This window comes from Callithrix jacchus, chromosome 5 (genome assembly GCF_049354715.1).
Source record: "Callithrix jacchus isolate 240 chromosome 5, calJac240_pri, whole genome shotgun sequence".
NCBI classification, from domain to species: domain Eukaryota; kingdom Metazoa; phylum Chordata; class Mammalia; order Primates; family Cebidae; genus Callithrix; species Callithrix jacchus.
In genome coordinates, this window is record NC_133506.1 from 6,227,877 (window position 1) to 6,253,582 (window position 25,706).

The window sequence follows — 25,706 nt, forward strand, 5'->3', positions numbered from 1 at the left end:
CCTGAATCCTCACAGGAAGAGTGGCTAGGATCACACTGTACCAAAAGTTTTGCTTACTGGTGGTAAAAATTCAGGCACCTTTTACTCCCCAAAGGAAATAAAAACAGAACATAAATCCCATATATGTAGGCCGGAAGGAATCCTATCTCTAAGAGATTAGCTTCTCAGGGGAAGAAAATCACATGGCTTTGACTTGCCGGCATTTACATCCCTCGGTGTTCCCTAGGTCATCCTCTCCTGTGTGATTCACTGGGTGTGAAGAGCTTTCAGAGGGACATGGGGTTAGACGTGTTCAGTGTGACCAGAAGGGCAGAGGCCTGGGAAGCAGGTGATACCTCTTTAGAACAAAAAACTTGCAGCTGGGTGCAGTGGCTCACACCTGTAATCCCAGCACTTTGACAGGCTGAGGCAGGTGGATCACAAAGTCAGCAGTTCAAGACCAGCCTGGCCAATATGGTGAAACCCTGTCTCTACTAAAAATACAAAAAAAATGAGCTGGGCATGGTGGCATGCACCTGTAATCCTAGCTACTCGGGAGGCTGAGGCAGGAGAATCACTTGAATTGCAGGAGGCGGAGATTGCGGTGAGCTGAGATCGCACCATTGCACTCCAGCCTGGGCGACAGAGCAAGATTCCATCTCAAAAACAACAACAACAACGAAAAGATAGAGAAGCTGCCTAGAAGGGCAATGAACTCCCCATCACCTGAAGTTTGTGACTCAGTGACAAGGTCCAGCTCTGGGAGCTGGAGAACAGGAGAGGGAACGAGACATCTTATGTCTGGACTATAGGAAGGTTGTGTTACCATCCAGCTCTGAGACTCTGTGCATTCCGGTCCTCAGTGGGCCTTAGCCCCCACATCCATGAAATGGAACTCCATTCTCTCTGCCTGCCTGATTCATGGGGCTCCTATAAGGTTCTAGTTACAAGATGGGGCAAGCTGCCAGGCAGAGGGCACGGTGCGCAAAGTGCCACCATGGTTCTCTAACTTCAGGCTCATCCATGCGGCTCTCCAGCGTCTTCTTTCAAAATAGGAGCTCCCCCAGGCAAAGAGGTGATAGAGTCAACAGATGTCAACAGAGATGTCATCAACAGAGATGTGGTTACATCGTCGTCTTCTCCCAGGCAGTGCTGGTGGCTCCAGGGACAGACAGAACCCGGAGACTGTATGTAGGGAACTGGCCTTAGGTATGCAAAGAGTCTGCCAGGCTTGGCTGGAAGTTGCAGCTCAAGAGAAGTTGTTTAATGCAAGAGGGGAGGTCTAAACAGCCTGGAGGAGCAGTTTGCTCCCCCTGGGGGTGGGGCAGGGGAAGGAGTAGGGAGGTGAGGGAAGAGGGAGAAGAGGAGGAGGAAGGGATAGGGCAGAAGTGAGGGAGGGAGACCCAGGCACTCAGGGACGACGAAACAGCCCAGCTGGGCAGTTCTGCTTGTTGGTGATGACTAAGCATGGTTTTGCCTCAGTTTCCCCAGTGGCTTGAGATAAGAAGTTCCCCTGAGCATCGAGTTGGCCCACTCTCAAGCCTCCCAGTGGTCCTGCCTCAGCTCTGGTAGAAGAGTTCACTGGATATCACCACGTAGCCCTGAAGGGCAAAGGAAACCATGGACCAGGTCAGAAGAGGCACAAGCATTGGCAGAACCGCCGCCCCTTCAGCCTGGCTCTGAGTTCTGCTCTGCCATTCTTGACACAGGTTGTGAGGAGAGTTCTTTGCCTCTCAGGGCATCGGTTTCCCAATCTGTCACCTGGGGTTAGTTACAGCATCCACCTCACAAGGCCGCTGTGAGGATGCAGGGAGACCCCCGAGAAAGGCACTGGTTGCTGCTCCAATGGCGGATACCACTGATGCTTTATGAATGGGAGCTCAGAACCATGGAGCATGTTTTCCAAGTCCAAGTCTCTCCTGCAGAGCCAGGCACCTCCCCCCGCACCTTGGCTCCACGACACGACACTACACTACACTACACTGCAGGAGCATTCTGGAGGGCTGCTGATCATTCATTCATTCACTCATTCACGCATGCATTCATTCATTCAATAAATCTTCATCAAGCCTCTACTACAAGCCAAGCTCTGTGGCAGGTGCTGGGGAGCCAGCAGAGAACAAGCCAGACCCAGTTCCTGCCCCGATGTAGTGCGTAGTCTAGGGCTATGTGGTCCAAGAAGGCAGCCACAATTAGCGACTATGGCTAATTAATTAGTCCTATGGCTAATTAAATTGAAATTCATTAAAATGAAATCAAATAAAAAATTCAGGTCTACAGTTGCACTGGCCACACTTCAGGGCTAAGGCCACGTGTACCTGTGGCTGGTCGTGGCTGCTGCTTTGGACAGTCCAAATTTTCATCCTTCCAGAAAGTTCCACTGGACATCGCTGACTAGGGACTTTTCACCTCTGACCCAGTGGCTGGGTCAAGGGCCAAGGTGCATCAGCCACCAACTGTGCCTGCTCTGGGGAGTCTTAGGGAAATTCTCACATAGCTCTGCTCCTCTGTGTACCAATTGTTCCTTCTCATGGGGGTGGATCCCCCAAGTGCCTTGAGACAGTAGTTATTAAGGGACATGGTTATCCTCACTGGAATTACATCAGCAGGTCACACTCATGAGGTATGAACAGCACGTGAGACATTGGGCTTGAGACACCTGGGCTCAGCTTTCTGTCTTATGTATGTCTTGCTAAGTGAATTTCCTTTTATATCCCAGGTGAAGAAGACAGCAGCTGTAAGATCTCACCCTGGGCAGTGAGGTGATTGAATCTCACCCTGGGCCCACAATTTCAGATCCAGGGAAAGCAATTTTAGAAAGTTCAGGAAGTTCCCTACTCCCACTCAGCCTGCACAGTTTGTCTACAAAGCAGAAGCCCCACTGTCACCTGCCCCAGATACCAAAGGGGTCGTGCCCATCCCAGGGCACAGAATCAAGGGGCAAATGAAGGCTCTAATTCCCTGACTGTGGCCTGGTGTGACATTTGATGAGGACTAAAGGCAGGGTGAAACCTTCCACCCAGCATCTCTTGGCATCCTGGACTTTTCATTTCATTGCAGTTAAGGATCACAGCATAGTCTTGGCAGCAGCAGCCGGGGCAGAGAGAGCGGTGACCCCTACCCTCACTCAGTCCCTCTGAGTGAAGGAGACCCCTCTGGTCACACCCAAAGGCTCTCACCTCATAGACAAAGATCTCAGGGGTGACGTAGTGGAGGTTGACCACGCCGGGGAGGGCAATCCCCATGCCCAAGAGAGCTACAGGTGGGAAAGAAGAAATGATCATCACCTGAAGCCAGCCTGTGCCACAGCCCTCATGCACATCATGGCACTGAGTCCTCGCAGGCACCTGGGAGACAGATGCCATTGTTGTTGTTGTTGTTATTATTGTTTTGAGCAGAGTCGCTCTGTCACCCAGGCTGGAGTGCAGTGGTGTGATCTTGGCTCACTGCAACTTCTGCCTGGTTCAACTGATTCTCCTGCCTCAGGCTCCAAAGTAGCTGAGATTACAGTCATGCGCCACCATGCCTGGCTAATTTTTGTATTTTTAGTAGAGATAGGGTTTCACCATATTGGTCAGGCTGGCCTTGAACTCTTGACCTCGTGATCTACCCACCTTGGCCTCCCAAAGTGCTGGGACTACAGGTGTGAAGCACTGCACCTGGCCGAAAGATGTCATTATTATTATACCCATTTTATAGAAGGGGAAGCTAGGGCTCAGAGAGAAAAAGGCACTTGGTGAAGATCACACAGCTGCTACACAGATGTATGCCAAGTGGCACACACCCATGGGCTTCTGGCTCCAGGGGCTTCCTCTCAACTCTCAGCCTGGGAGGTAGGAAGGGAGCTTGGATTGAGCACTGAGCAGATGTAGGGTATGGAGGGGGCCAGAGGGGCCCTGTTGGAGCACTGAGCAGATGTAGGGTATGGAGGGGGCCAGAGGGGCCCTGTTGGGGTGGCGGGCAGAGCTTACCATTGAGATGGTCCAGCAGGGGCTTCTCAAACACGATGCCCACCAGTGCCCGCACCTGATCTGTCTGCAGCCACGGTGCCAGGGAGATGGGCCCGTCCCAGCCGAGGGGCCGTGAGGGATGGACAGTAAGACACATACATAAACACACACAGAGACAGACAGACAACGGATAGATGGCAGAGGGTGAGGTAGAGGGAGCAGGCCAGGTCACCCATATCCTGGGTTCAAGTGGGGCCCAGCGACACCCCCAGGGCTGGCTTAGCCTTCGCAGAATCACAGCCAGCAGCAGTGCTCACCGGAGGGGAGGCTGAGGGACAAGCACTGACTTGTGGACACTCACGCACTGTGTGATCAACAGGTGGACTGGCCAGTAGACTGCCTGACACAGATGACCGACAGACAGACTGGCAGCTGGGTAGAAGGAGGCATGTTGACAGCATGCCAGCTGACAAGTAGATGTATGGTGGCTTATGACCCAATCATGTCACCTGGCTAAAGGGACAGCTCACATTCTTTGTCCAACTGATCAATGGACTCTTGGGCTGAGGGCTGGGTAACAAGTCATTGATTGCCAGGCAGAGTATCAGGCAGATGGAGTGACTGGCCACTGTCCCGAAGCAGCCCGGGGAAGCCTGACTTTAGCGGCTATAGAGAGACACGTAGGCACACAGCTCCACACACATACACAGACACACCTTCCCCAGCCTCAACGTGTGCCTCCCCCGGGGGGGTTCTCTAGAGGCCCCAGCCCCACACTCACATCAATGAAGCCCATGTTGGAGGAGGCCACCGTGAGTTGGACATCCCTGAAAGAGAAGCAGGAGAATTCAGGACAGGGTCTGACCCAGGGACCAGCAGTGGTGGTGGACCCATTGCACAGAAGAACACACTAAGGCTGCTGGGTCCAGGTGGCCTCGCTTACCCCAGCACAGATGTGGTCCCCTGAAACTTCACCTTGGATACAGAGAGCTGGAGGCTCAAGTTCACTACCTGGGCACATGGGGACAGCAGGGTCAGAGGGCACAGAGCCACAAGGGGACCACCGGCTACCCAGCCTCCCTTACATCCCCCCACTCATTCCAGCAGCAGGTGTCTGTGGAGCCCCTGCTATGCCCCAGGCCCCATGCTGAGCACTGGAACAACACAATGTGAACAAGGCACACCAGGCCCCTGCCCTGGGAACGAGCCACCAGCAGAGGGAAAGGGGAACCATGACCACAGTAACAGATGTCATCCTTTCAGAGAGTGTCAGGGGCCAAAAAGGCAGAGAGGAGGTGCAGAGAAGGCTGACGGGGACCCTGTCACTGAGGGCAGGCCAGGGAGGCTGCAACATTTAAGCTGAGACCTGGACGAGGAGGGGGAGCTGGCCATGCCAAGAACCAGGGTGGCCGAGTCCTAGGCAGAGGGCTCAGCACATGCAAAGGTCCTGGGGCGAGAGTGTCCTGACATGTTCAAGGAACAGCAAAGACACTAATGTGAGTAGAGCAAAGATGCAGGGACAGTGCAGCCGGGAGGGAGGTCTCTGTGACAGCTGCCCACCTTCTGGCCAGCCCCACCGGGCCCACTGCACTCACCACATCCAGGGAGAAGAGAGACTGGAAGGCCGAGTTGGAGGCTGCAGCCAGGACCTCCACGAAGGGCTGCAGCCGCAGGGTGGCATTGTTGGTGTGGAGCGTGGCCACAGGTGTGGCACCCAGCCGCACCTTGAGCACCACGGGCATGGGCTCGGGGAACTGGCGGGCCACCTGGGGAGGCAGAGGCGGAGGAGGCCCTGCTGGGGCAGCAGCTGGTAGGCTCTTTGGCCAGTCACTCCTCAAATGCTGATCAGGCCACCAAGGTACTATATGTGACTGGGGACCTCCAGCCCCCCCACCCCAGGCCGCTGGACCAGACGAGGGGGCTGGGTCTCCCTGAGGCAGCGACCCTGAGCTTGGTCTTGAAGGATAAGGGAAAGGAAAGAGAAAGTCATTCCAGGCAGCAGACACTGCTCAGGCGAAGGCACCGAGAGACAGCGAGTGTGACGTCTGGGCCGAAGTTGGCGCCTCCCCAAGATGGAAGAGGAGTAGGTTTAAGGACAGATGCTGAAGTTCACTTGGGACAGATAAGAGCCAGCAGAGCCCACGGCACAGAGAACCCCCACCTCAGCCCCCTGTCTCAGTCCCTGGAACGATCAGAAGTATCACCGACCTCTGGGATGAGCCGGCCCAGCACAGAGGTGTTCAGCGGGTTGTCATCCGACCTCTGAAATCAGCCCCCCAGCCCACAACAGCTTTTAGAAAGGGCAGCTGCTCCCTAGATAGATCACCACTTCTCCCCTTGAGGAATCACTCCCAATAGACCCCGTTTAACCCTTCCAACAGCCACCCTGTGGCTCTAGCTCCAGCAGTACCACCACCCACCATTTGGCCTCTTGTTGGGTGTCTCCCTAGGCTGGGCCACAGGGACCTCTTGCCCCTCGGGCCTCACCAGCTGCCCTGTGATGTCCAGGTTGAGGGCCCCAGACTTCTGCAGCAGCAGGAGCGCAGAGTCCAACAGATGCTGGGAGAGGCCCACGGTGGCCATGGCGCCCTCGGTGCCCACGTGCCTTGGCAACACAAAAGGGGTGGCATCTGTGGGCAGGATGATGGGCTTGCCCAGCAGGAAGAGAACAGCCTGTAGGAGTGGGAGCGGGGAGAGGGAGAAAAGTGGCAGGGCCTCAGCAGGGAGGTGGCTCCATGGCAGAACCTGGGCTCCTAAATGCCACTCCCCACACCCCAGCCCCGCAAGATGCTTCATGTCTGGCTCACACCTTCATCCGTGTGCCATGCTCCCGGCTGGGGTGCTGTTCCAGCTCCTCCTCTCCTTTCCTACTCCCCCGCTCCTTTAGGAACCTTGTGGGGCACCAAGTACTCCAAGGGCAGCAGCCCCCGCTCCCCGCCAGCTCTGGGAGGGCCAGAGGCACTTACATTGACATCCAGGGAAATGAAGTCACTGGTGACAGTGGGCACGCTGACCATGGAGTAGTGTATCTGCGACTCAGGACCCACGGGGTTGAGGCCTTCATGAGATCAGGATGGAGAAGAAAATGTGGCATATTTAGCACAGCTCACCAACGTTTCATCTATCCAGAAAAGTGGATTGTCTGATTACCCTGATTCACCAAAGCAGGCCACAAAACAAAAGAGGCAGGGCAAGCCTCCGAGCAAGCAAAGGTAAGTGGCAAAGTGGACACAGCCAGGATTGAGATACAGCCTGCTGACTTCTAGTTTAGACACAATTCTAACAGGTATGGTTTCTGCATTGCCCTTTGCTGGGAGACTAGTGACCCCAAGCTAGAAGGAAAGAGAAGGGCCCAGTCCAGGCACAAATATTCCCTGACGAAGGTGAGAAGGAACCCCAGAAAAAGAAGAGACTCTCACTTATCAAGATCTAGACATTTGAATTCCAGCATCTCATTCAATCCTCCTTGCGATCCTGTAGGGTTATTTTGCACACACGCACACACAGTCTGGTGAGGTTGTCTTGTTCAGGAATGCAGTACCTGGTCAGCCAGACCCCAAAGCTATGCTCCCTGCACCTCATCACACTGCCTCCTATAGGAACTCCAGTGGCACACCCCACTGGGGACAGTTAGTACAAGATCACAGAAGTCCAGCTTACCTACAGATCTTCCTAGCAGCCTTCAGGGAGGCACAGCTCAGAGCTCAACTCCTCTGAGCCTCAGAATACTCTTGCTGGGAAGTTTCAAGGACGAGTCCAGGAGTGGAGGCTCATGTCTGTAATCCCAGCACTTTGGGAGGCCGAGGCAGGTGAATCACAAGGTCAGGAGTTCAAGACCAGCCTGGCCAATATGGTGAAACCCTGTCTCTACTAAAAATACAAATAAAATTAGCTGGGTGTGGTGGCGCACACCTGTTACTCGGTAGGCTGAGGTAGAAGTATCACTTGAACCAGGAGCAGAGGTTGCAGTGAGCGAAGATCACGCCACTGCACTCCAACCTGGGCAACAGAGCGAGACACCACCTCAAAAAAAAAAAAAAAAGAATAGCCAGGTGTGGCGGCTCATGTCTGTAATGCTAGCACTTTGGGAGGCTGAGGTGGGTGGATCACCTGAGGTCAGGAGTTTGAGACCAGCCTGGACAACATGATGAAACCCCTTCTCTACTAAAAATATAAAAATTAGCCAGGCATGGTGGCACGCACCTGTAATCCCAGCTACTCGGGAGGCTGAGGCAGAAGGACCTCTTGAACCCAGGAGGCAGAGGTTGAAGTGAACCGAGATCATACCACTGCACTCCAGCCTGGGTAACAGAGCAAGACTCCATCTCAAAAAAAAAAAAAAAGAAAGAAAGAAAAGAAAACATGAAAAAGGTAGAAAAAATATAGCCCAGAATCTCAATTTTCTCTTTCAATATTTTCTTGCACAGAGATAAACATTTTTTCTTTCTTTCTCTCTCTAAGTCTGGAGTGGAGCCACAAAGCACTGTGTCCTCTCTTTCTCTTTTGATTTTGTTATTATTTAGAGACAGAGTCGGGCACTGTCACCCAGGCTGGAGTGCAGTGGCGCACAATTATGGCTCACTGCAACTCTTGAACTCCCGGACTCAAGTGATTCTCCCACCTCAGCTTCCTGAGTAGCTACAGTTACAGGCGCATGCCACCATGCCTGGCTAATTTTTAAGGTTTTGTTTTGTAGAGCTAGAGGTCTTGCTATGTTGCCGGAAGAAGTGGAATATACGGGCCGGAGCCTCAGGGTTAGACCCCACAACCCTGAATATGGTGGGGGCAGGGGAAGGATGCCAGTCCAACCCAGAAGACACAAGGTGGAGAGCTGAGGTGTGGGAGGAAACCTAGGGGAACATGGGGCCCTGAAACCTCCAGGCAGGAGAGGAAGGAACCACAAACTGAGATCATCTCCTGACACACACACAGACTCACACACACACAGAGACACACACACATACACATACACACACAGACTCTCACACTGACTCACACACACACACATATACACACACACAGAGACACACACATACATGCACAGACACACAGATACACACACAGACTCTCACACTGACTCACACACACACAGACTCACACATGCCTATGTACACAAACACAGACACATGCACACAGACACATGCACATAGATGCACATACAGACACGCACAAGACACACACAGATATACACAAACACACACACAGATATACATAGACACAGAGACACACACACAGAAACACACACACACACACACACACACACACACACCCCATTCATGGCAAGAACCCAGAAGTGCCCAGCCCTCAGGGATGGAGTCTTTCCCCCAGACACATCCTGCAGGAAGAGATGTCAGCAGCGCCTGGTGTGCATGGCTGGCCTGCAGTTGACACCCTAGGTCTCCTCATCCTGCCCTCTTGCTCACCTCCCTCAATCCTACAGACAGTGCACAGCCCTGAGCCTGATGCCCGGAGAGTCTGAGGCTGCAAGAAGGGACAAGATAGCATCCCCTTGGGTCGCCATCCACCCTCCTGGAGCTGCTTCGAGAACCCTATCTGTCTTCTTTTTTCCATCCAACCCAAGAAACAAAGTCCAGCGCTTTATTCAATAAATGCTGCTTGCGCCCTGGGCACAGGACTGTACTCAGCAACTTATGTGAATTGTCACATTTAATTCTCACAGCCACCCTAAGAGGGAGGGTCTATGATTGTCCTCATTTTACAGAGGAGGAAACTGAGGCCCAGCAAGGCTGAGGGACACAACCTGGGCTGCACAGCTGGGAACCCAGGCTGGCAGGCTCCACATCACAGCTCTTCGACTTGGCACAGCGGATCCTCCTGTACTGATTTCGTGTTCTCCTTTCAATCAACTTTCTTTTCAAAAACTTAACTGCAAACCAGAACCTTCTATCGCTATCAAGAATCAGAACCCACCACGAATATTTATGAAATTCCCAGTCCAGGCCAGGTGCGGTGGCTCACACCTGTAATCCCAGCACTTTGGGAGACCCAGGCAGGTGGATCACCTGAGGCCAGGAGTTCAAGACCAGCTTGGCCAACATGTCGAAAACCCGTCTCTACTAAAAATATAAAATATTAGCAGGGCAGACACCTGTTGTCTCAGCTACTCAGGAGGCTGAGGCAGGAGAATCACTTGAACCCAGGAGGCAGAGGCCGCAGTGAGCTGAGACTGTACCATTGCACTCCCGCCTAGGGGAGCAAGACTCTGTCTCAAAAAAAAAAAAAAATCCCAGTCCAAGGCGGCGGTCATGTATCTTTTCTAATGCAGCCATTAGAAATGCACAACCATTAGACTAAAGAAGGTGCATACTTGTAGCCACCAAACATTCTACATGAAGCCCTGGTCCCCGAGCAAGTGACAGACCACCTCTAATGACTTCCATGCCCGTCCCTGCCCCTGCCTCTCTGGGATGGCGCAGAGAGACTTCCAGGGGTTCCATGAACACAACGGCAAGGTCCCTTCCAACTGTGAGAATCTGCTTTCTAGAATCCCATGATTCTGAAAATGTGAATGGTTTTACATTCAAAGTGTCAATGGTCCTTGGATTCTCCCATGTTAAGACTCATGATCTGAAAACTGTATTTTGTTTTTCAGATCTTTTGATCTAAGATACGCAGATTCTAGAATAAAAGACTTGGTTCTAGAATTTGGAGATTCCCAGATTCCAAATTCCGCAGTTTGGAAGTAATGACACTGTTTTGGGAGCCCACAATTCAGTTACCCTACAACTGACCCTCCTAGAGATTGACTGTGATCCAGAGTGTAGGGTCTTAGGGGCTCCAGAGGATGCCAGAGGCCCCGGCCCGCTCCCTTGGCTCCCAGATCTTACCAATTAAAGTGCCCAGGTGGACATTGAGGTCCTGCACCAGGTTGGAGACGCTCAGGCACAGCTATGGCAAGACAGAGAGGAGGCTGCGGTTAGGACAGCCCTCAGGCTGAGGGGGCAGGGCTGGGGGCAGTCTAGGGGCCTCCCAACTCATACACCACACCTGGAACCCCTTCCTCCACCAGCCAGTGGGCATCTCCTGGGACCCGTTCCAGGCACTGAAGAAACAGGAGAAGAGCTCAAAGGCGGGTGGCAGTGTGAGCATGGGTCCCCAGCCACTGAAGAAAGAACAGGGGCTGTGGAGCCTGACAGAGGTGGTCACAGCTGGGCCTGAGCAACTGAGGGCAGGGAGTCTGCCGCAGCAGGGCTCCGAGGACCAGCTGGTGAGAGGGTGCTACCCATGCGGGGACAGGCAGTGATCAGCAAGCCAGACCAGGCTGAACTTCAGATGCCAGGCCAGGAAGCTGCAGAGATTCACCCAGGCACCATGGGCAGCCAGAGAAGGGTATTATGCTGGGATCAGTATGATAGAAGATGGGGGCAGAGGAAGACCACAAGGCCAGGGGCACTCACTGCCTTAACCAGGCAAGAGCTGGCAAGACTGGGCTGGGCAAGGTCACGAGGAAGAGGAGAGGGCGGGTCTTCTCTCCTGCAGTGTTGCCTGCAGCCCCTTGCCCAGAAGAGGCTGGCTATGAGGGCAGCAGGGGCATGATGGGGAGAAGAGGCTGGACTAACGGGCAAGGTCATGCCGTCCACTTGGGTATCCCACAGGAATCTCAAGAGGAGCTGCACCGCCTTCGCCTCTCAAGCCTCAGTTTTCTCATCTGTAAGATGGAAAGCTGCAGTCCCCCTCTGGGGGGTGTGAGTGGCATGTAGCAGGTGGATTTGGTCCCCACTGCTGCCCCTAATGCAGTACTGGGTTAGGATGGGATAGAACAGTGGGGAATGAGTTCCCCCTGGGCAGTGGGACCCTGGCCCCCAGCTACCATCTCTCACCAAGTCAGCTCCTTGCAGACAAGGACAAGAGCTAAAATAGCAATAATAGGCCAGGTGTGGTGGCTCATGCCTGTAATCCCAGCACTTTGGGAGGCCGAGGCAGGTGGATAGCGAGGTCAGGAGTTCAAGACCAGCCTGGACGGGGTGAAACCCCATCCCTACTAAAAATGCAAAAATTAGCCGGGCGTGGTGGCACACACGTGTAATTCCAGCTACTAGGGAGGCTGAGGCAGGAGAATCACTTGAAACCAGGAGGTGGAGGTTGCAGTGAGCTGAGATCACACCACTGCACTCTAGCCTGGGTGACAGAGCAAGACTCTTTCTCCAAAAAAAAAAAAACAATAATAATAGCAGTACCTACTACTCTGCCAACCACTGTTCCAAACTCTTCTGAAATGTTAATGCATTTCATGCCTGTAACTGCCTCACAGAGGAGGAGCTTTGTTTCTTTCAGCCCAGAAGTGGAACCAGGAGCGTAGACAAGGCAGAGCTGGAAAGGATCAGCACTCATCAGGCCACCTCTGGCCCCATGCTCACACCCTCATCTACTCACATTTTGTCTTCTTTTCACAAACCACAGGCCCATGAACCCCACTCCACCCTCTAGCATGAAATTGGGCTGCCCCAAGAGAATGAACCTCCCTCCCCTCCAACCCCATAAACTCTGCCCTCATTTGGGTCTCCCCATCTCTCCCCTGGGCCCTGGCGCCACAACCTCTTTCCTGCCTTCATGGGGACCAGGAAGAAGCTTCCATTTAAAAAAAAAAATTCCAAGCAAAGTCCCCTCTGCCTGAAATCTCACCCTTCACCATCCCTACTTGGTGAAGCCACGCCCTCCTTTCTGAGAAATCTGCAAGCCCTTTACCTTGTTACTCAAGACAGCTTTGATGTGCTTCTGCACCAGGACCAGCAGCGCGTGGGAAGTGCTGAGAGAGAAAGAGAAAGAGTTCCTGGGCTCCCAAACACATTAGGTCCCGTCACTCAGCACAGTCACGCATCAACTCCATTCGATGCCCTGTCACCTGCCAGGCACAGTAGTGGCATAATTGGCCCCAGTGATGAGGAAACCGAGTCTCAAAGGAGAGGGTCATTTATCTCAGGTTTGGAAGTGGCCAAGAATGTGATGAGTGAGACAGAGAGGACATTGCAAAAGTCAGACTTGGCCATGACCTTGGCCAGCTGGTTCTGTGGCCACTCTAACCCCAGTGAGGGTGGGTTAGGGGGTAAAGCTGGGATCCTGGGTCTGCTTCCTGCTTTGGGTCCAATTTTCTGTGACATACCTAATAAAGTCCCTTCCTGGCTCTGGGCCTCAGTTTCCCCTCTAAACAACTCAACAGTGCTCCATAGGCACCTATGGTTTCTTGATCTGCAAAATGTCAATCCAAGCCACAGCTCAGCCTCACTGAACCCGCTCTCTGGGGAGGTGAGAGGGTGGCATCTGTGTTTTCAAAGCCTCTGGGCTTCCATTTTCCCTTCAATAACCTGTGAGCCTCCCCCACCTGTGAGGACAGTGAGGGGTCATGAGTCACACATGATGATCACGGGACATAAGTGTGAATGGGTGTGTGCACCCACATGCCTCTTTGGGGGAAAAGCTCAGTCTTGACGCAAACATTGCATTCTTCTAAGCCTCCAGGATGCTCAACACCTCAGCGAGCCCCGCTCACTGTGGGAAGGTGTAGACATCATCTGGGGGATTTGCAAGCCATGGGACTAGTTGGGCTGCCTGGGCTTGAATCTGGCTATACCATTGGTCAGCTGGTGGCCTTAGGCAAGTCACTTAACAACTCTGGGCCTCTGTTTGCCCTCCTGTAAAATTCAGGAAATATTTAACACCTACCTGGTAGGATACCGAAAGGATCAAATGAAATGACCCACAGAAAGGGCCTGGAACAGTGCTCAGCACACAGTAGGTGCTCTGGAGGCAGGAGCTGTCCCCAGCCTTTATGCAGAAGGGAGCAGCCACTTGCGAGAGCTTGAGGGTCCTGACCCCTCCCTGGCTTCCTTCTCCTCATCTCTGCTGGGAGGGGTGGGTCTCCCAGGTCCTAACAGCCAGTCTGATCCACCCAAAATCCCTCTGCAAAGAGTGTGCTCACAGCTAGTGTGTATTGTCAAGTGCTGGGGGGGATGGGAAGGCTCTGGCTGCTCACTTGCTGTGTGACCCAGGCATGCCTCTCCCCATCTCTAAGCCTCAGCATCCTCCATCATAAAAAAGGCATAATAATTGGGGCCCTCTGAGGCCCCTGTGGCCATTGCACCCTGAGTGCGCAGCTCAGGAAACAGCAGCACAGCTTTGGCATCTGGGATGCCTGTGACCCTGCCAGACACCCACCTGTTACTGCCATCAGACTCGCTGGCACGGCCTAAGAATGAGGAGCAGGTAGAGATGCTGACCATGGGGGTCTTGATGGAGCTCTGGGTCACCCGGGTATCAGCCAGCAGTTCCGCAGGCAGCGTCAGCTCCAGGGGCTCTGGGGCGCTGCAGGGAGGCCAGGCCTGAGCTCCAGCAGCACCGCCCAGCAGAGCCCACCATGACTGACAAGAGATCTTGCAAATCCCCCAACCCCTGCCTGCCCACCACTTGGCCTAGGCCGTCCTCCCTCTCAGGGTGAAATAGCCCTACCTGGGGTAGGCCCATAGCCCCTGGCCCCAAGACCCACTGCAACAGTGGGTGTGAGCACTGGCTGTCCGGACCCTCTCACTGTGAGACCCTGGGCCAGCCCCTTGCTGTGCTGAGCCTCAGTTTCCTCTTCTGTAAAATGGACATGAGCTTGGTGGTACCTATTTCACAGGGCTGTGCTGAGTTTTCTGTGAGATAATCATGTGAAAACATCCAGCGCAGAGCCTCGCCCTCAGGAAACACTCATGAAATCAGTCAGGATAAAGGAGCTAGATAAGAGACGCCTCTGACTGCACAGCTCATGGTGGGAAAATACATGCAGTGGCAGACAAGGTCCCAGGTGCACAAAAGTCACTCTGATCGTGATGCTTGTTAAGCATCTCCCCCATGCCTTGCCCTGGGAAAGGGAGGACAGTAATTATCCTCACAGCAATGAACCCGTTCACCGAACCCCTCATCACCACCCTACGGAAGTTCATCCCATTGTACAGACGAGGAAACTGAGGGGCAAACAAGTGAAGTGACTCTGCCCAGTTGCAGAGCTGCTGAGCAGGGTTCTCAGACATTTTCTCACCATCTTGCTCCCCTCCAAGGGTGGGAGAGAGAGCACTGGATAGGGAGTCAAGAGGCCTGGATGAGGGTCCTGGGGGAGTTGCTATCCCTGTCCTCTCACTGTGTCCCTCGGAGCATCCCTGAAACCCTTCTCACCCCCTAACAAGGAGATCCACTCACCGAAAGACCTTGAAAGTAAAATTAGCTGCTGCCTGCAGGCGTACTCCAAAACCAGCAATGAATTTCAGCTGGAGGCGGGGTACGTGGACGTTCAGAATCCGGATCCTGCAGGGTAGTAATCAAGGTGAAGTGTGGTTCCCATTAAACCATGGGGTAAACTCTGGGGTGGGTGCTCTGAGCCATACCCACACGGTGTTATAAAGAAGGGCTTTCTGACAATTAGAACCACGAGGTGAGGGGGAGGTGGTGAGTTCTCCATCACCAGGGAGCATGCAAACCAAGGTTGGCTACAGCTGGTCGGGAGAATATGCAGAGGGAGCCCGCACGGGGCAGGTCTTGGGTTAGATGATTGCTTGGGTTTTTCACAGTTTCTGACACCTGCCTGGAAAGTTGTGAAGGGTGGAAGAGAGAACCTTCAGGAACCACAGAAGGCAGAAAAACCCTCTCTGGTATCCTAGTGAATGACTGCAGCAAGAGAAACTCCCCACTTCAAAGCTGCACTCTCCAGCTAACCTGTGATTTCTTTTACTTCCTAAGTGAAAGTCGTTTCTCCACTGTACAGTTCAGGTCCCCTGGCCAGATGGTTGTTGTACCACCCACCGTTTGTTCCAGGGTCTTACAGTTTTAAATGATTTTTGTTTGTTTGGTTTGGTTTTGAGACAGTTTCACTCTTGTCGCCCAGGCTGGAGTGCAATGGCATGATCTCGGCTTACTGCAACCTCTGTCTCTGGGGTTCAAGAGATCCTCCACCTCAGTCTCCTGAGTAGCTGGGATTACAGGCACCTGCCACCACGCCCAGCTACTTTTTGTATTTTTAGTAGAGATGGAGTTTCACCATGTTGGCCAGGCTGGTCTCCATCTCCTGACCTCGAGTGATCCACTCCCTCGGCCTCCCAAAGCGGTGGGATTGCAGACGTGAGCCGCCACACCCAGCCTTTAAATGTTTTTTAATTAGCTACTACCACTCCAGATTCGATGGAGTCTAGATGTATATCTTCTCTTGGAAGCCCAAAGATCTGACAGTAGTGAGCCTGAGTTCCTACGTGGAAGGTGACTGTTGACCAGCCCAGGGATTGGGGGCTAAGTTTTGGAGGCTCCACCTCCCTGTGCCGTTAGTCTCTGCATTAAGCAGGGTGGGGTGGAGGTAAAGGAGGCTCAGACTCATGTCTAAATGCAATGTCCAGTTTCTGGAAGAAGAAACAGAGGGTCCTGCCAGCCTGGGGACTCAGGAGCCAGTCTTACACCCCTGAGGGCAGAAATTCACTAATTCAGAGGCACCAGGCCCCTGCATTTCCACCTTGAATTGCTCTTTTAAATCATCTTGTGGGCACTCACCTGCGTTTAGTGAAGAGTGCTCCTCTGGTGGACTGGAACACTTTGTCCCGTGGACAGGACCGTCTGCCCAGCAGGCAGGAGCACACGTCTACACAGTGGATTGAAACACCCACCTGGCAAGCAGGAACACTCCACCTGGTGGCAGGAACACCTTCTCTGGAGGAGGGGAACACTCACCTGGTGGGCTGAAGCACCTCTCCACTCCGGTCCAGGAAATGAGGGACAGTGACCTTGAGGGCCCGCTGGAGAGGGGCTTTCCCAATTTCAGACACTGTGGGGCCAGGGTAGAGTGAAGTCAGGTTGCCCTCGGGAGCCACCAAGTAGCACAAACACACACTGCCTGCCATCTGCCCTGCCCCTTGCACAGAGAGAGCTCAGACTGGAAGGGACAGGCTTGCTCCAAGCACGTAGGGAGGGCAGCTGACTCCCCATGAGCCCACCTTGGGTGCGCCACTCGCACCAGGCCCTCTCCACCTGAGCATGGCCTCTCCCCGACCTGCCTCTCAACATCCTGCTGGTTTACCCCATTCCTCAAAAGCAACAAAATCCTTTGCCCTCCTGCAAGGTTCCAACCAGATCCCACCTCCTCTGGGAGCCTTCCCCAAGTTCCCAAGCAGAAGGAGCATCTCCCAATTAAGCCTGGCCTGCTGTGGAGGTGTCCCATGCGAGCAGAGGGGATGACACTTGGGAGGGGAGGGAACAGCCTCACCTGGAGGCTGAGGACTCGAGAGTCCCTCAGATTCTGGGTTCAAACTCCAGCGCTCACTGCTACTCACTGCCTGTGTGGCTACTCTGTGCCTCGGTTTCCCCATCTATACATGTGCAATGATTCTAATGGTATCTGTCACACAGGATCACTGTAAATACTCAGGGCACAGCAATTGCTAGCTACTGCCATTGCAGTTTATTTTGTAATAATAGCGGCGCTCACATGTCTTGCTCCTGCTGCGCCGGGCCCTGTTCTGGCTGCTTTGCTTTTCCTACTATCGTGCTCAGTTTACAGAGAGGTGAGGGCGCCTGGCCAGGGGAAGCTGGCTCTGGAAGGAAGCACCTGGCTCCCAAGCCGCTGGTCTCCCTCACCCACCTGTGCTGCTGGGCCCCAGATCGGTGCTAATTAAACAAGAGTTGACTTAAGAGGTAATGGTGCTGGAAGGGAGCTTCAGATGAGGAGTTAAGAGGCCTGCCCTCTGCTCGGCCTCGCTGTGAGAACTTGGGAAGTCCCTGCACCCCTCCGGGCCTTAGTCTCCCTGACAAGAAGTATAAAGGCTGTGGTTTCCATGTTTCCCAGTGCCCCTCTCCCACCTAACCATCTGCAGCTGAGCTGGGACTCAGACCCAGACCTCAGACTCCATCTCCAGTGCTCCTCTGACTCTGGGGCTTGCAGGATGGTGCAGGGTGGGAAGGACGCTGGAATTAGCCACCTAGCCCAGCTAGGGAGCAATGCGCCCAGCGTGAGCCTCCAGCGGATTTCTGCCAAGAACAAACATAGGCAGGCAAGCTGGGGAGGGCTCCCTGGGGACAAAGGAGGCTTGTACAGGACAGGCAGAGGGCAGGAAGGCAGTGGAGGGCGCGGGCCTCATGGCCCTACCTGCAGGCACCCATGCATGGCTCTCTGTCACGCTCTGGCATGGATCACTGACCCCTTTCATTGCCTGCCCATCTGCCCGGATACAAGGTCCCGGAAGGCTGTTTGTACCCAGGCGTGGGGGAACCTGCTACTTCCCGAGCCACTGCCATGTCCTGGGCCATTGAAAGTCCCACCTGCTGTCTGACCTGACTTTCTCACCCTGTAATCTGAGTTTGGTTTGGCCTTGGGGGAAACAGCTTCTGATCTCCCAGCTTTGGTGGGAACCCAAATTCTTCCCAAGAGGCAGCTCGAGGTGGATGAACATTTTTTGTGCTGCCATCATGGACCTTGGTAATTTTTGTCCTTCCTTGGGTCTAAGTTTCCTCATTGTGCCTTCCGTAGGGGACTGGGGCAAGGCTTGGAAGGATCTGGCAGCAAAGTGGTAAAACAGAGGCCTCACAGAAGTGGGACCCAGAGAGCAGCTGGGTCTCTTGTGCTGAGTTCAGCAGGGATGTAACTTTAGAACGCTCCCTGCAGCGCAGTGCTAGACAGACCTCTCCCAAGCACACAAGTGCGTGCACACACCGCATAGACATGCGTGTACACCCAGGGTGCACAGCCATGCCTGTGCACACACATCCAGGCATGCATCACGGGCTTGCACCTTCCCCGACACTTAAGAACACACGTGGACACATCTCTGTGAAATTTCAAACTCATAAGTAGACACACACAGGTAAAAATAGCCCCTCAAACCGACCCAGGCCCAATCACTAAAGCACGAGAGCAAGTCATGTCTGCACACTTGCACGTGGGCCCCATGACCGACTCCCCCCATGCATCTATGTAATAAGTATTTGCTGAGCAGCACCATGTGTCGGGCATCGTCTGGGTGCCAGGGACACAACTTCCTATTATAATCTGGGTCCTCGTGGGGCTTTTGAGTTCACGGATACGCACACACACTTAAGATTGCACACGCATGTACAGGCTCACAGGCACACGCTGGGTAGCACACTCCTTACCGTAGCTCAGTGCCGCCTTGTTGAGTCGGACCACGGTGCCTGGCATGGAGGCACTGACCACGGGCAGCAGCAGTGCCAGCAGCAGGCCCAGCCCACGTGCTGGAGCCATGGCTGCCCTGGCCACCGCCTCTGGGATTTTTGGGCTGGGGTAGAAACGAGCATCAGGGAGCTTGGGCAGAACGGCCCACCCCTGAGCCACCTGAACCCCACTCTAGCCTGGAGGGATCAAGCCCCGACTGTGACCCCAGCCCTGCCCCAGGTCCACAGACACCCGTTTTGGCATCCCTGCATTGGGAACCATCACCTTGCCCTGCGTGCTTCATCAGGAGCCATGGGGGTAGTCCCTTCTGGAAATGACCCACAATGCCCAGAGAAGAAATGGTCTTGCCTAGGGCCACACAGCAGACTGGGACCAGGTGCAGGACCCAAGCCACGGCAGAGAAGGATGGTGAGCCTCCCAAATGGGGAGGCGGAGGGGAGTTTCCTGTCCTAGGAAAAGGCCCAGGACTGTGTCACCTGATGCCAGAGTCCAGCCCAGTGTGGCAACCCAGCCAGGGGAGGACCTAGGTGGCTCCTGTCCTCATCCCCTCCCGGCCAGGTGAGAAATGGCCCCTATCCACTCCTGACCCAGTCTGGCCGAGTGGGCAGATCTGTGTCTGACTCAGGGAGAGGGAGCCAGGCAGGAATGAGGGACTGCTGCTCAGGCGGGTCAGCTGAGACCCAGGATGGCAGCACTGGCCCAGGTCCCACAGCAAGGCCAGGGTGGAAGGACCCTTCCGCAGAGGGCAGCTGGAGGTAGCATCCCCACTGAACAGACAGAGAAGCCAAGGCTCCTCAGAGGAGGAGTGCCAGCCCAGCCCCATGCCTACCACAGGTGGTTCCTGAGACAGGTGAACTCTCGGCCCAGGCTAGCCTTCCTCTGCCCTAGGCAGGCAGGTGCAGAGGCTACTTTATAAGGCTCCCAATGTGCAGGGTCCTCTGAGAAGGGACCCAGGGAGTGGCGGGTTTGCTTGTGGTTGCAAGTGTTTTCCCTGTAAACACGGCCTTGGCCAAAGTGTCTCATCCCACAGGTGCATTAGGGCTGCCACGTAGCCAGTAGTGAAGCCCAGCTGCCAACCAGGACAAGCCCCTGGGGCTGGGCAGCTGTGGCCTTAGGGGCCAGGAGATCTCTGGAAGGAAAGCTGCTTCTAGGAGAGTACCCCTATCACCCCAGCCAGGCTCAGGCAAGGCCCGGAGGACAGAGGCACCTGTAGGCAGGGGGATGGCTGCAATGACCCCTCAAGCCTCATACCTCTAAATTCTCCAAGAAAGCCCCTCCCTTTTAGAAGGGGCAGAAGGCTACCTGAGCACCATTCTCTGTCACTGACTGAGCCCTGACCCTGTCACATATTCACACACTGAGCGCTGACCCCAGTGACTGAGCCCTGACCCTGATCACATGCTGAACCCTGGTCCCAGTCACAAACCGAGCCCTAATTCAAAAAGGAACCGAAGAGAAAGTGTGCGTGACCTGTCCCTGCAGCTTAACACTCCAGCCTCTCTCCAAATGCACATTCCACTCGCAACGCTTCAGTCCACGATCTCTTTCCATGTTACAAATGCCAGCCTCGCCTTGGCTAGATGGGGCCCAAGGAACTGTGTGTGCGTGTGAAGGAATGTGTGTGTTGATATGTGCGTGTGGTTGTGTGTGCATTGTCACATGTACACATATGCCTTGGGTCACAATAGCCTCAGGGGAAAATGTGTGCTGTTACGCGTGGCTGTGGATATGAAATGGGCACATTGGCATCTTGGTTGATGGTGTTACAGGCCTATTTACACAAGCCGACAGGAGGGCAGAAGTGGGGAGTTTTGTGTGCATGTCTGGATACGTGGGGTTTGGCCTACTGAGTGTTTGTGGGTCTGTGAGTGCGTGGTGTTAGGTGCATGTGTGTACGTGCATAGAGTGGATTGTTTCCAGGGATCGGGAGGTACGTGTGAGTGTTTGTGTGTCTGTGCATACACATGTGCACAGTAGGTGATGGCCTTTCCATTTTTCTTCATTAGCACAGGACATCTTGGGGCCTTTCCCCCACTCCAGTGCACTCTGACTCCCACTGACTCCACACCAGCCCAAACATCAGGCCCAGCTCCCAGGCCCACCTGTGCTAGGCCCCCTCCAGTGCCTACAAAGCTGACCACAGACACCATCAAGCCCTCCCCTGAGCACCGGAGCTCACTTGAACCAGCCCTGCCTCCCAACCAGTGCTCCCCTGCCCCTATTCTAGAAGCAAAAAGGCATGAGAAGAGCCTTCTGTCAGTTCCCTGACGTCCTGCTCCTGGCCTTGGTTTGTCCACCAGTGCAGAAGACTGGGCCCTCGCGCGCCCTCACCATAGCTGACGCAAACAGCAGACTCAGTGGATAAAAGTGCAAATATTGACCAAAGCTGCTCTCGGTGTTTGCTCTCGGCACAGACACTTCCTTTTCCTCAATATTTCCAGCACAGGAGCCATCTGAGTGACAGCCAGTAGACATGAAGGAGGGAGATTCTCACCAGCCCATCCCAGATCCCAGCTACCTGCTGACAGCAAGGGCAAGCACCGTTTGGGAGCGCCTGCTATATGCTGATGTTCTGCCAGCCACTTTGCCTGCCTCCGCAGGGATGGGAGCTGGTTCTACTCAGCCCTGTATCCAGACCCTGGACCATACTAGATGCATAAATACCTGTTGAATGAATAAATGAAGGAGTATACATTTGGAAGACCCTTGTAACAATTGTTTTTTGTTTTTTTTTTTTTGTTTTTTTTTTGGGGGGGGGGAGGAAGGCAGGAAGGAAGGGAAGAAGGACGGTAGGGAGGAAGGAAGGGATGAAGGAAGGAAGGAAGGGAGGGAGGGAAGGGAAGAAAGGAAATCAAGCAATGAAAGAGACATTGCCAACCTGGATCTAGAGGTTTACAAGTTGATTTCTTTTTTTTTGAGAGAAGGAAAGAAAAAAAAAATAATAAGTAAAGGAGAGGAAGAAAGAGGGAGAGTAAATGGAAATATTGCTTTATTTTGAAAAAAATTGGGTATTAATAATGGCCAATCAATGTTTCATTTAAACTAATGGGTAGGTGTGATGTGGTATTGACAAGAATGTATATTTTGTGTATTTGAAGTGGAGAGCTCTATAAACATTTATTAAGTTTACTTGTTCTGGATCTGAGTTCGAGTCCTTGATATCCTTATTAATTTTCTGTCTCATTGAATCTAAGTCCTCCTATCTGGGTGTTAGGATCGTTAGCTCTTGTTGTTGCATTGATCCTTTTACCACTATATCTTTGTTGCTTTAAAATCTATTTTATCCGATACAAGAATTGCAACTCCTGCTTTTTATTTATTTATTATTTATTTTTGCTCTCCATTTGGTTGGTAAATCTTTCTCCATCCCTTTGTTTTGAGTCTTTGTGTATCCTTGCACGTGAAACAGGTCTGGATGTAACATGCCATTGGGTTTTGGCTATGTCTTTTGATTGGGAATTTAGTCAATTTAAATTTAGGGTTACTGCCATTTGATGTTGACTGGCTGTTTTATCCATTTGTTGGTGTAAATTCTTCTTTATGTTGGTGCTCTTTACTTTTTGGTGTATTTTTAGAAAGGCTAATACTGGTTGTTTCTTTCTGTGTTTAATGCTTCTTTCAGAAGCTCTTGTAAAGCAGGCCTGGTGGTAATAAAATCTCTGAGTTCTTGCTTGTTCATAAAAGATTTTATTTTTCCTTCAGTTGTGAAGCTTAGTTTGGCTGGATATGAAATTCTGGGCTGAAGGTTCTGTTCTTTGAGGATGTTGAATACTGGCCCCCACTCTCTTCTGGCTTGTAGAGTTTCTGCTGAGAGATCTGCTGTAAGTCTGATAGGCTTGCCTTTGTGGGTAATCTGACCTTTCTCTCTGGCTGCCCTTAGTATCCTCTCCTTCGTTTCAACCCTGGTGAATCTAACGATTATGTGCCTTGGGGTTGCTCTTCTTGAGGAGTATCTTTGTGGTGTTCTCTGTATTACCTGGGGTTGAATGTTGACCTGCTTTGCTAGTTTAGGAAAATTTTCCTGAATAATATCCTGAAGGGTATTTTCCAGCTTGGATTCATTCTCTCCGTCGCATTCAGGTACACCTATCAAACGTAAATTTGGTCTTTTCACATAGTCCCACATTTCTTGGAGACTTTGCTCATTCCTTTTTATCCTTTTTTCTCTAATCTTTTCTTCACCTTTTATTTCATTAAGTTGGACTTTGACCTCTGATATCCCTTCTTCTGCTTGAACAATTCGAGTGTTTAAACCTGTGCATACTTCTCAGAGTTCCTGTATTGTATTCTTCAGTTCCATTAATTCACTCACACTCCTCTCTAAGTTGTCTATTCTCAATAGGATTTCATCAAACCTTTTTTCAAAGTTCCTAGTTTCTTTACGTTGGGCTACAACGTGTTCTTTTAACTCACCAAAGTTTGTTATTATCCATTCCTTGAAGAGTGATTCTGTCATCAGGAGGCGCTCGTTCTCCATCAAGCCTTGTTCCATTGTTGACGTGGAACTGTGATCATCTTTAGAGGGAGAGGCGTTCTGACTTTGAGTATTCTCAGCTTTTTTACGCTGGTTTCTTCCCGTCATTGTAAATTTATCTTCCTGTCGTCTTTGAAATTACCAACTTTCAGATTAGGTCTCTTGAGTGGACGTCCAGGTTGTTAGTTCCCAGGGCCAGAGCAGCGGCGTTAAAACTGATGGTGCTTTTCTGCCCAGGATTCTCCTGTCGGGCTTCCTTCTTGTGTCCGTAGTAGGCGACTCTGCCTTCCCGGGGCTCCAAACCTCGGTCAGAACGGGACCTCGGTCCCGTTTACTCTGCGCCGAGAGCTGCAGCGCCGAGGTGCCGGCGGAACCACTGCTCCGGCCACGAGAGTCGCGCTGGCGACTCGTGTGTTTCCACCACTGGGGGATCTTCTGCTCCGTGAGCGACCAGACTTTGTCTGAAAGTGTGGCGTCCTCTAGTTCTCCGCGCCTTCCCTGAGAGCTGCAATCCCGGGATGTTAGCGATCGGCCATCTTGGATCGTTCTCGACCCTTGTAACAATTGTAATGGCGGCATTTCAGTTTCTCCTTCCCTGAATATTCTCAGGGGTCTTGCATTGGTGTCCTGTTGCTGCAATCATGAATTATCACAAACTCAGTGACTTAAGACACAGTTTATCATCTTACCATTCTGGAGACCCAGATGGGTCCCCCTGGGCTAAAATCAAGGAGGTATTGGCAGGGCTGTGTTCCTTGCTGAAGGCTGTAGGAGAGGAATTGCTTACCTGACTTCTCCAGCTTCTAGAGGCTGCCCTTATTCCTTGGATCCTGGTGCCCTCCTCCATCTTCAAAGCCAGCATGCTGGGCTGAGTGCTTCTTGTGCTGCCATCTTCCTGCCTCCCTCTTCCACTTATAGGGATGCTTGTCATTACATTGGGTCCACATGGGTAATCTAGGGTATTCTCCCCATCTCAAGGTCAACTGATTAGCAACTTAAATTCCTTTTCTAGCTTTAACTCCCCTTTGCCTTGTGATTTAACATATTTATATGTTCAGGTTTTAGTATGTGGGCCTCTTTGAGGGACCATCGTACCACTTCCCATAGGCAGTTAGCCTGCAATTTTGAGCAACTCACCAGGAGGCAAAAGTGAATCCATTTTAGCTTTGCTATCCAAATAGTCAAGCTCCCTACATGCAGGGCTAACAGAAAAAAAATTAGCCTGAACTTTCCACTCAGTTATGTTTTAATTTTTCCCCAGTAAAAAAGTAGAACTTTTTTTTGGAGACAGAGTCTCACTCTGCTGCCCAGGCTGGAGTGCAGTGGCATGATCTCAGCTCATTACAACCTCCACCACCTCCTGGGTTCAAGCTATTTCCATGCCTCAGCCTCCTGAGTAGCTGGGACTACAGGCATGCACCACCACGCCCAGCTGATTTTTTGTATTTTTAATAGAGAAGGGGTTTTGTGCAGCCTGGTCTCAAACTCCTGAGCTCAGGCAATCCACCCACCTTGGCCTCCCGAAGTGCTAGGATTACAGGCATGAGCTGGCACCCCCAGCCAAAAAGTGGAACTTTATTAAAGCAACAACACATGCAGTGTTATTTTGTGTTATGCACAGTGTCCACCAGTGAGAAGGTCAGCATTACAACACGTCTTAGGTGGCATTCAGGTGCCACCTAAGACGGTGAAAAACGGGGGAAGCTTGGGCAGGAAGGGATAGAGGGAACAAGGAAAAGCATGGTTGGGTTAACAGAGCTTCAGCACCTGAGACCTCAGCATGACACTTCCTATCTTGAGGCCTCAATTTCCCCAACTTTTTTTTTTTTTTTTTTTTGAGATGGAGTTTCGCTCTTGTTACCCAGGCTGGAGTGCAATGGCGTGATCATGGCTCACCACAACCTCCGCCTCCTGGGCTCAGGCAATTCTCCTGCCTCAGCCTCCTGAGTAGCTGGGATTACAGGCACGCACCACCATGCCCAGCTAATTTTTTGTATTTTTAGTAGAGACAGGGTTTCACCATGTTGACCAGGATGGTCTCGATCTCTTGACGTCGTGATCCACCCGCCTCGGCCTCCCAAAGTGCTGGGATTAGAGGCTTGAGCCACCATGCTCAGCCTCCCCATCTTAAAAATGGAAAGTT

General features: G+C 52.6%; 1 protein-coding gene across 1 annotated transcript; it reads right to left on the bottom strand.

The window, feature by feature from the left end:
- Positions 1-1,221: 1,221 nt before the first annotated feature.
- Positions 1,222-19,975, bottom strand: BPIFB2 (BPI fold containing family B member 2). The gene is made up of 16 exons (XM_035298096.3): positions 19,919-19,975; positions 19,050-19,192; positions 16,635-16,728; positions 15,123-15,227; positions 14,103-14,249; positions 12,636-12,696; positions 10,778-10,838; positions 6,896-6,987; positions 6,417-6,602; positions 6,138-6,191; positions 5,525-5,695; positions 4,873-4,940; positions 4,711-4,756; positions 3,951-4,014; positions 3,159-3,235; positions 1,222-1,580 (listed from the first exon to the last, which is right to left on the bottom strand). The coding sequence occupies exons 2-16, from the start codon at positions 19,156-19,158 to the stop codon at positions 1,539-1,541; spliced, it is 1,377 nt and encodes a 458-aa protein (XP_035153987.3). The 5' UTR covers positions 19,159-19,192; positions 19,919-19,975; the 3' UTR covers positions 1,222-1,538.
- Positions 19,976-25,706: the final 5,731 nt, after the last annotated feature.

What these genes read in the sequence shown, in the direction of transcription:
- BPIFB2 (XM_035298096.3), bottom strand. Translation starts at nt 19,158, where the DNA reads ATGGCTCCAGCACGTGGGCTGGGCCTGCTGCTGGCACTGCTGCTGCCC. An exon ending in CCACCTGGGCACTTTAATTG is followed by an intron (nt 6,988 to 10,777) that starts GTAAGATCTGGG and finishes GATCTCATGAAG; the next exon opens with GCCTCAACCCCGTGGGTCCT. An exon ending in CCAACATGGGCTTCATTGAT is followed by an intron (nt 4,015 to 4,710) that starts GTGAGTGTGGGG and finishes CCGTGGCTGCAG; the next exon opens with ACAGATCAGGTGCGGGCACT.